The sequence below is a fragment of the Panulirus ornatus genome, chromosome 19, assembly GCF_036320965.1.
Source record: "Panulirus ornatus isolate Po-2019 chromosome 19, ASM3632096v1, whole genome shotgun sequence".
Lineage (NCBI taxonomy): Eukaryota > Metazoa > Arthropoda > Malacostraca > Decapoda > Palinuridae > Panulirus > Panulirus ornatus.
In genome coordinates, this window is record NC_092242.1 from 67,542,336 (window position 1) to 67,553,519 (window position 11,184).

Consider the following 11,184-nt stretch of genomic DNA (forward strand, 5'->3'; position numbering starts at 1 on the left):
ACTCAAAGAAACTTCAAAATAAATGCCTAAATGAACAAGAATGCATGAAGGAAGTGAAAGAGTTTTCTAAGTACAAGAAAGGGTAGACAAGGCAGAGAGGTAGCCCTGATGAGAAAACAAGTCACCCACTCTCTAAAAGTGTAATTAGATTTATGTACCAGTAAGTAATCATATCAGAACAAAAAATAAATCAAGACTGACATCTGTGTTTAGATCACAATATCTCTTACAAAGTGTGTGGGGAATCACCTTTCTAGATAAGAGAAAATGTAGGTCATAGACGTGAATGCTACAGTGCCCTATAAGTGTATAAAAAATACTGCAACTCTATCTACGAGCAGAAATCTATTGCAGCTGTATTTGTAAAGTTCACCTAAAATGCACAATGTTCAAAAACAGCCACCTGAAAAAAAAAGAGTATGGTACCAAAATGTTTACACATCCTCAATGATTATAATCTAATAAGGCACAACTTCTTAGGTGAAGTCAAGTTACCACGCAGGTATTAGGGAACATTAACTACTGTTAAAATACACACATGGGAGAGGAACATCAGTGTTCTTTTCTATCATGACATAAAGGCTTCCGCTCCCCCACTTACGCCTTCTTATGTAACCAAAGTACACCCAACCAATCTCAATGAACTTATGGAGGGCAAGGCAGAGTCTTCATCAACACCTCATTTCATGAAAACCAGTTTATAATAGCCTCTTCCATTAATAGCAACAAAAAAAATCTGACTATTCAAGATCAACAACATTCACCATTGCTAATCAACATAACTGACTCTGAATGGCCATCATGCAAATGACACTGTCAAAGACAAACAAAACAAGAAACCTCACCTTAATGGAACTGTTATTCTCTAAGACCTGCTGTTGAGTATAGGGTAACTGTATCATTGTTTGAGGAAAAATGGGGTGTGGCATTACCAGTGGGAAACAATCTCCTCCAACACCATCCCTAACAGCTCAATAAAACCTCTAAAACAGGGACCAGAATTGCTAGCAGGGTACAATCTCCAATACCTGTAGTAGCACCACAGCAGGGCACAACCTCTAACAATGGCAACTACTACTGAGGCACAGCCACAGGACACACGTTACATCACCAGCATCACTACTAATGGGAAATACAACTTTCAATACCATCAAAAGCACCACCACAAGGACACAGTTAGATATCACCAGAATGTGGTAATGAAAGGAAGTTTCCACTGATGGGAACAATCTTACAACACCTACATGATTACTACCAGGGAAACACAACCTCCGATATCATTATCAGCACCATCAAATTAAGGTGAATAAAGCACACATATGAAGAACAAAACAGAGAACAACAGAAATAGCAATAAACCCCTTCTCATATGGGGCCTTTGAAAATATTCATCTGACATATTACTTTTGAAGAAAGATCTAGTAAGAACTTCGTTCTAGTGCTGCATAACAGCTGATAGGTCACCCTTGAAGCATGATTCAGTGGGAACTCCCTTCCAGTGCTACATTCCAATGACAAGTGATCCTGTCCCTCTTTTGACTGTATTTAATAATCCTCAGACAAGTGGAATTTACGAGTGATTATTGGAAAGAGGCATGAGTTAAAGGAGATAAGATGGAAGTACACTCTGATGTTGGTGTCTTAGTACAACTAAGGTTTGCATAGAAGGCAGCATTAATGAGGGAGAGAAAACATAGGAGGGAAGGACTGGACCATGGAAGAGAATACATAGAGGTTAGGTGGGGGGATGAGCCAATGCAACAGGCACTGTGGGAGTAGTGGAGTGTATGTAAAAGAAGAGCACAGATGAAAGTAATACTGAGTAGATTCTACAATTCTAACACTCCTTGGAGAAGCAAAATCTTGTCACATCTATATGATCCTTCCTCTACAGTACTCTCCAGTCACCAGCCATCCACTTGACCTCCAAAATACAATTATTCAGGTTGCAGAGGGTAAAAAAAAAAAAAAGGTAATGAGATTTGTCACTAACGAGATATACCCATACAATGAATTGAAAAAAATATATAACATAACTCTTAGAAAAGCAAATGGATTTGTATGTAGCATTTATGGATCTGGAGAAGGCATATGATACAGTTGATAGAGATGCTCTGTGGAAGGTATTACGAATATATGGTGTGGGAGGAAAGTTGTTAGAAGCAGTGACAAGTTTTTATCGAGGATGTAAGGCATGTGTACGTGTAGGAAGAGAGGAAAGTGATTGGTTCTCAGTGAATGTAGGTTTGCGGCAGGGGTGTGTGATGTCTCCATGGTTAATTTGTTTATGGATAGGGTTGTTAGGGAGGTGAATGCAAGAGTTTTGGAAAGAGGGGCAAGTATGAAGTCTGTTGGGGATGAGAGAGCTTGGGAAGTGAGTCAGTTGTTGTTCGCTGATGATACAGCGCTGGTGGCTGATTCATGTGAGAAACTGCAGAAGCTGGTGACTGAGTTTGGTAAAGTGTGTGAAAGAAGAAAGTTAAGAGTAAATGTGAATAAGAGCAAGGTTATTAGGTACAGTAGGGTTGAGGGTCAAGTCAACTGGGAGGTAAGTTTGAATGGAGAAAAACTGGAGGAAGTAAAGTGTTTTAGATATCTGGGAGTGGATCTGGCAGCAGATGGAACCATGGAAGTGGAAGTGGATCATAGGGTGGGGGAGGGGGCGAAAATCCTGGGAGCCTTGAAGAATGTGTGGAAGTCGAGAACATTATCTCGGAAAGCAAAAATGGGTATGTTTGAAGGAATAGTGGTTCCAACAATGTTGTATGGTTGCGAGGCATGGGCTATGGATAGAGTTGTGCGCAGGAGGGTGGATGTGCTGGAAATGAGATGTTTGAGGACAATGTGTGGTGTGAGGTGGTTTGATCGAGTAAGTAACGTAAGGGTAAGAGAGATGTGTGGAAATAAAAAGAGCGTGGTTGAGAGAGCAGAAGAGGGTGTTTTGAAATGGTTTGGGCACATAGAGAGAATGAGTGAGGAAAGATTGACCAAGAGGATATATGTGTCGGAGGTGGAGGGAACGAGGAGAAGTGGGAGACCAAACTGGAGGTGGAAAGATGGAGTGAAAAATATTTTGTGTGATCGGGGCCTGAACATGCAGGAGGGTGAAAGGAGGGCAAGGAATAGAGTGAATTGGATCGATGTGGTATACCGGGGTTGACGTGCTGTCAGTGGATTGAATCAGGGCATGTGAAGCGTCTGGGGTAAACCATGGAAAGCTGTGTAGGTATATATATTTGCGTGTGTGGACGTGTATGTATATACATGTGTATGGGGGTGGGTTGGGCCACTTCTTTTGTCTGTTTCCTTGCGCTACCTCGCAAACGCGGGAGACAGCGACAAAGCAAAAAAAAAAATAAATAAATAAATAAATAAATCTAAGTGACATGTTTATGAAAAGCAGGCAAAAAACTAGATAAAATCTAAATACAGACACAAATTAGACATATTCAAGATGCAAGCAGCATGACAAATTTGGAACACACCTGGTCTGTTCAAAGCCATATACCCTTGAGAAAAATACCACTCATCTATCACAACACAATCTAATTCTTTCTAATCCACAGAAACTTTCTGATTCACAGAAGCACTACACAAAGACACATCCACAGTATTCTGGGGTTATATAGATACAGGACCAAAAATACATATTCGACAAACCACCCACACCCTTCGATAAATAAAAACCATATATCTTTACAACTTTTGTCTGGTTCTTTATTTTACTTTCCTGTCCAGGGACTGCAGAAGGAGACGGAGGGCAGGAACTCAGGAGGCAGTGGGGTATGGGTAATGTGGGAGGCAGTGGAGGGCAGGGATTCTTAGAGGTGGTGTATAGGTAGGAACTGTAAGAGGTAGTGCAGTTTAGGGACTGTGAGAGGTAACAAAGAGTAAGAACTATGGGAAATAGTGGAGGGTAGAATATATAGGAGGTAGTGTACAGCAGGACCTGTCGAATGTAGTAAAGGGTGTAGGGACTCTGGGAGGTGGTGAAAGATAGGGGCTGAGATGTGGTGGAGGGCAGGGACTCTGGGATATGATGTAAAGTAGGGACTATGCAAGTTGGTGGAGCATAGGGACTATGAGAGGAGGAGGAGAGAAGGGACTATGGGAGGTAATGCAGGGTAGGAAGTGTACGAGGAAGTGGTGTAAGAACTGCTGAAGGTAGTGGATGGCAGGAACCACGGGAGGTAATGGAGGAATAGGGACTGTGGGAGGTAATGGAGGTTACTGACTGTGGGAATCAGTGTTTGTAAGGTTTTGGAGTGTCTCTCAAGATGGTGAGTGTTAGGGAGTGGAGAAGTGAGAGCAGTGCAGATGGAGAAGTTCTGGAGGTACATATGGTGAAAAGAGGTGGAGTTAGGGACAAGCAGATGGAGATGTAGTGGAATGAAGCATGGACAAATGTGGAAGTGGTATAGTAAAGGGAGGTGCTGATGGTGAAGTGGCAGAGACGGAAGTACAGAAGGGGAAGTAGCAGAGTGAGGGAGCTACTGATGGGGATTTGGTGGAGTGAGATAGGTACAGATGGGGTACTGCTGAAGTGAGAGGGGTACCGGTAGGGAGCTGGTGGAGAGAGAGGTACAGATGTGTGAGTGGTGAGCTGAGAGAAGCGTAAGTAAAGAAGTGGTGAAGTGAGGGTTGGACAGATGAGGAAGTGGCGGAGTGGGAAGTACATATGGGGAACTGGAAGAGTGAGGGATATACAGACGGGGAAATGGAAGAGTGAGGGAAATACAGATGAAGAAGTGGTGGAATGAGGAATGCGGAGTGAGAGAAGTACTGGTGGAGACAGTGAATAGCAAGGAAGGGACTGATAGAGGGAGGGAATGGAGTGAGAGAAGAAGAGATGGAGAAAAGAAAACGCACAGGAAAGCAAAGGCAAAGTGTATCGATAGGGAGATCCCAGGGTAAGCTGTGAGGCATAATGAGCATAAGCTAGGGAGGTACTAGAAGGTAGGTGAGGATGGAAGAGGGCCATGATGAAAAAGGGGAAGTGGTCATTTGGGAGGGGGAGCGATGGTGGGTAAGAGGAATGGGCATGGATGGTGAGGAGGGAGGAGTAGTGGTAGGGACGGCTTGGGTGTTCAGGAGACAGAACAAAGCTGCCAGAGACAAGGTAAAGCAGGCATCGCTGACGGGCACAGAGGCGGCTGCGTCTAGGCCAGACAGGCTGTGAGTGGCAGCCATGGGGTGAGGTAGGTGGTTTACGGCATCAGAAGTTTGGTTAGAACACAGTCAGAACCAGCCTCAACCGCAACACCATTCATAACAGAAACATCAGCCTCACCCATAACATAGGAAACACTAGCCTGACACACATGAAACTGACTACTATCTTGGCACACAACAAACAAGCTCACCGTCCTCACCCATAACAATTGATACACTGGTGGCTGAAGGACCGACAGACATTACGGCCTCTGAAACATCTCTATGGATACTTGACACAGCACTGGGATTTCAGCTGTCAATCTACCTTTCAATAACTAAATAAAATTTGTAATCCAACTTAACATAAGTATGACACAAGGCCTTACTCCACTATACTGACAGAATTTGAAGTTTGTAACGGGCTATGAATCAAATATTAAGAGCAAGAAACCTGGAAGAACTTAAGACATAAAGTAATACAATATATACGCGTTAAACATCCCAAACGTAACAGTTAATGAGAGCTTTACGATACTAATATGAATAAACATAGTAGTAGAGTTTTTGGACTAGCCCAATCAAGACGTGTGCAAAACAATAAATGAAATAAATTAGAATCATCGTCGATACTAAGTTCCACTAGTGTCGTCAGATTAATCAGAAGTTGCATCCTATTGCCATGACATACAAATGGTGGCACAGGAACAAATTTCTCCTTACTGCAATAAACGTCTCTCATATGATCAACACTGCTGTCAAGGCCAGACGACAAAATGACCTGCATTTAATTCATATCAGCCTTTAAACCTCCCTCTGTCAATTTGTTTGTGATGAATTTGTTCATTCGTTTGATAAAACAGCGAATTCTCCCCTAAACCCATCTAACTCAAATGTTGTACAGCATGATTCATCCTGAAACCCGTATTCCTCACCTGGCATTGAAAGCGGAACCCTCGGCGTAGTTCTGAACGGAACCTTCCTCAACGATAAACCGCATTCGCTGGAAGAAGGAGGCGGTGACAGCTGGCGGCTGCTTCCTCAAGAGGATGTCGATGGGGTCGACAGAAGTAAGACAGAGGGTGGAGTCCTTGCAGGCCACTGAAGTGCAGCACTCAGCGTCGGCACAGTCCACCAATCCGTCTGTACCAAGACATGACCCTCATTATCAAGCTAGGTGTGCACTCCTCCACACATTGCCTCATTCTTATAACATCGTGTATGATAAAGGGTGTGGGCATGAGCACATCACTGACATGACAGTGCGACCCCTGACCTTTAACCTAATCCTTAAATTGACTCTTGGGTATGATGGCCTGGCCTTCGAAGGATCAGCTCAAATACCAAGACATCACACCTAAGGGGCCGTATCGTCGCGCTCAAAGGCCGCATCGCCGTGTTAATAGTTCTATGGAGCTAAGGGAATGCGCACCACAAAATGGCTTAGCCATGGACAATCAGAAAGAACACATGTGTGACCTGCAGCTAGTTTCTGTAATACTAAGATTTCCCTGTGGTCAGGATTATGATCCTTCGTAGTGGCTAAAATACAAAGTTAGGCCAACCAAACAATATGTACATAAAAAAAATCCTTGGAAAACTGTATTCAGTAAATATACATTAAAAAGACGTTCCAAGCAACTATCATATAATACACACTGACCATTATCATTGTCTTTGTTGTCATCACAGTTGGTTTCCAGCTTGACGGAACAGTCGTGGCCCTCCCAGTCGTCCTGGCAGCGACAAACCCACTCCTCGTTCTCCATGACACAGGCGCCATTGCCGGAACAGTCGTTCAGGCAGCCGGCCAGCGTACAGTGGCGGCCGTTCCAGCCCGTCATACAGATGCAGGTTCCGTTCTTGCACTGCCCGTGTTCCTCGCATCTAGAGGAAGAAGAAATTAATGAAGCACACAGGAAGGAATAAAACTTCGGTCGAAGGATTAATAAAAGATGACCTCCAAGTTCCAACGATATTAGACTTTGTGACGACTACGACAAATAGCTAATGTGAAGCTATTTGAAATCATAAACAACCATTCACTCAAGGCGCCAAACAAATAAAGAAAACTCTCATTGGTAGATCTACAGAGTAGATCAAAGAGTAGTTCAAACAAAAGACACCAGATGGCTGTTTATCGCATTCCTTCCTTTCAAAGGCAGAAAGATTCGTACTTTCCGTTTTCATATCTAGCAATACAAGGGGATCTGTGATATAAGAACTTGGCTGGGGTTCCTCCATGGCTTGTGATTAACTGAACGTGGTTGTTGCATGGACAGAGGTAAGGGGGTGGAAATACTGCAAGATCTATTTGCTAACCTCTTTGAGCACGACGAAACCAACTTTAGGTTACAATGGTGTGGACTGACACGAGCTTCACAGGGCGCGCCTTCCTATCCAGAGATCGTACCTGTCATCTTCAGAAGGACTGCACCCCTATGCTAGCTCCATGGGTCGTACGGCTGTGCTTCAAAGTCGCATCATTCATAGTGTTGATGGGGCTAAAGAAAGCGTGTTTTAATCGCGCAGTGCAGTGGCCATGGTGGGGTAGGAAAATGGCATTTTTATGTGCTGCCCGATTTCAAGAAAATTATATAATGAACAATTTAGACAGTAAGAACAATATCTCGCGACTGTCATTCTAATACCAAGAGTTCTAAACAACTGTAAAAATGCAAGCTAACTGTTATGACCCAAAGTACAATCTAATCTATTGTATCAGGCATCGGCCTTTGGTCTCCGACTTCTTGCATATATATATATATATATATATATATATATATATATATATATATATATATATATATATATATATATAATTTTTCATAAAGCTCCAATTGATTTTCTTTAAATCTTCGTACAACTTTGACTCGGACGGAATGACCACTTCAAACAAGAGTTCTTCACCTAATATATCTTACACAGCCCCTCCATGACCGTACTACAGTTTGAAGAGGCTTCCTTCTGCAAAATCTTCTTTCCCTTGCGAACGTAATACTGTGAAATACAAGATTTCCTCCTCATGGAGGAAAAGGAATGGACGTCATAGTTGCCAGATCGAGCTAACATCGACATCATCATGTCGATGTTAGCTCGATCGGCGTCTGAAGCCAAGTACGTCCGCAGTTAATACGTAAAACTCGTCCCTCAAGGAAGTTGCCTTCATAATTTCTGCCAGAATACTTTGACATAAAAGTGGGTTTACGAAACGAAATATTTGTCTGGTTTAATAGTTTTTGGTTTCATGTGTGTCCGTGTATATACATTCATTCATATCTTAAAAGCACATACATTTAACTATCAAGTCAAACGCTGGGTTATAGAATGAAGGCAGATTAATGTTTCCCCCCTTCGTGTGTGCTTGACGGACAACTCCTGAGATAAAGGCTATAAACTGCTCCGCATTTTCCTTGTCTTCCTGAGTGCAGTCTTATCGTGGGACATCTTTCCCGTTCTCCCTTATACAACCGGGGACAGAAATCTGTGAGGAAGTGCCAGTGTGGCAGCACCATGACTGCCTGGGTCACTGATAGATAGCGCGGCCTCCCCGAAATGGACGGGCGGCGCGTCTGATTAATGGTCCAGGCTCGCTCTCCCTTGTCAAAGTTGCAGCCACCCAAGTCTGAATTCTTAATGAAGCTCTCTGGCCGCTTCACCAATAATGGCGCAGGGGTCTTTTGCTTCCTAGACACCCATGAATTTGTAACATAAAGGGCAAATCAGTCTGAAACACACAGCGAAATAATGTGTTTAAAATCTATCTTTACAATAAAATGAAAGAGTACAAGACTGGGCGAAGGATAAATGCTTGAAAAGTGACTGGTGTCGCACTCCACATACGTTCCTTCAGTAAAGTTTACTTGATATTTACCAAACGGGACTTTGTAGACTCCTCTCTTGCCCCCAAGGTTGGGGTAAAGTCATACCAACCTTCTCAATTAAGTCCATGATCCAGCACGTTTTCTGCGTCCGAGGCTGGTTCCATTTCCACCTGAGAAACCAGGCGTCGTTCTTTGCTGCGTGAGGAACTCAGTAGGTATTAATGCAGGTGATGAATTTATCCTCAAGGTTATAAATATAAACAAAACCCACGCCTTTATTCCGATAGAGGCTTTACCGAAAGTCAACATTAAAGTCTGTTCTTTCATCATGGTGATGCTGCGTGTGACGTGTAGCAGACATTTTGAAAGACTGTTTCGCGTAGGGGCCCTTTAGGAAGGAAGATGCTATATGCCTCGGTGTACTCAACCAGTCCCCTCAGGGATGCAGGCCAGCAGGGAGATAAATCATTACAGTTGGTACTCTGGTGGATAATCATAACCAATTATGGTGGGTTTATGAGTAGTCTCCTGTCGTGGGAGAAAGTAGTGGTTGTTATACCGTACGAGGTGAGCCAGTGAGTACACGGAAGGTAGTGGAAAGTGGTAAGAAAGATCGTGAAAGGTGAGTGGGTGGGTGTACTAAGTAGCTAAGCAAGAGGATCATGAACGACGAGTAAATATGCTGGCGGATTCAGGACTGCCACCGTTTAAACGCTAATAATGGCCTCTGAATATCTCTGACTGGATTAAGTTACAAGCGATCTTTTCTGGTTTCTCCATAAAACAGAAAACGTTACCTTCCTCGAGCGCTGCTTCTGTCTCTGCTGAGCTTATAGCCCGAGGCGTTGAAAAAAAAATAGAATAAAAAAATAATATATATATATATATATATATATATATATATATATATATATATATATATTATCCCTGGGGATAGGGGAGAAAGAATACTTCCCACGTATTCCCTGCGTGTCGTAGAAGGCGACTAAAAGGGGAGGGAGCGGGTGGCTGGAAATCCTCCCCTCTCTTGTTTTTTTTAATTTTCCAAAAGAAGGAACAGATAAGGGGTCAGGTGAGGATATTTCCCTCTAAGGCCCAGTTCTCTGTTCTTAACGCTACCTCGCTAACGCGGGAAATGGCAAATAGTATGAAAAAAAAAAAAAAAAAAAAATATATATATATATATATATATATATATATATATATATATATATATATATATATATATATATATATTTTCATGTCCGTTAAATCTGAAATCCGTTTTATTGGGATACATTACTTTGAGGGTTTACTGTATAGACAGTATAGATAAGTTTTTTTTTTTTTTAGGGGAACGTTACACGATAAAAACATCAGTATAAGGAAAATCAACACATCTAAAGACCAATCAAAAAATTTCACCGTCATTTAACAACTTCGCTTTTAATCAGGAATGACAGAAACGTTAAATATACTTCCTGAGAAATAATACATATAATCTTTGTCCTGCTTTTATAAAAACAAAAGAAACATTATACAAATAGGATTGAATATTCATTTATGAAAATGACTTAACGGAGTCTCAACTTACTTGACATCTTGTCCTTAAGTTTCAAAAATTTAGCCTTTTAAACATTATGACGAGCACAGAACACAAATCTCTCCTTTTCATATATTATTTTTTTTGTATAGCTTTGTTCTGGGGGTTCGTCGGTGCGATGCACTAAATGCGTCTACGTTAAAAGCGCGCTAGCGCTTCTTGCAGTTCATAGTTCGACCATTCACATTCCATGGCCATTTAGGCAAGAGATTCGGCCTTCCTTCGACTTGCATTCAACTTTCGTCGCCGGAGGTGAAGGACTACTTTACCCAAAGGACAACCTCTCCGCTGATGGTAAATTTCCGGCTTTCGCTGGACGTATCTCTAATAACTGTCGTGTTTTAATCTTTTCTTCCTTTTCCCTTCAGATGATACTCTGTCTGTCTGCCCTGCTGACGGATCCGCTCTCTCTGGTTTTCTTTTTCCCTTCCCGACTCTCAACTCCTCTCTCGATGACTTTAACTTTCCCTCAACCCCTGACGCACCTCTTAGGAATTTTGTCCCTCAAATTTACAGTGGTCCAAAAACGCATTTTTCTCTTTGAACACATGTAAGGCGCATTGACCAGATGGCATCCCTTATTGTGTTGTGGAGGTGTGCACTTACGAACTTGCCGTCTGCGCTTGT

At 42.4% G+C, this 11,184-nt stretch overlaps 1 protein-coding gene across 5 annotated transcripts in view; it reads right to left on the bottom strand.

Annotated features, from left to right (window-relative positions):
• Positions 1-11,184, bottom strand: part of LOC139755656 (teneurin-m-like) — a 606,211-nt gene that overhangs the window by 47,485 nt on the left and 547,542 nt on the right. For all 5 annotated transcript variants that reach the window (XM_071674281.1, XM_071674282.1, XM_071674279.1 and 2 more), the window contains 2 exons: positions 6,815-7,038; positions 6,087-6,294 (listed from right to left, as the gene is read on the bottom strand). In XM_071674281.1, coding sequence (XP_071530382.1) covers positions 6,087-6,294; positions 6,815-7,038 — 432 coding nt within the window. The remainder of the gene's footprint in view (positions 1-6,086; positions 6,295-6,814; positions 7,039-11,184) is intronic.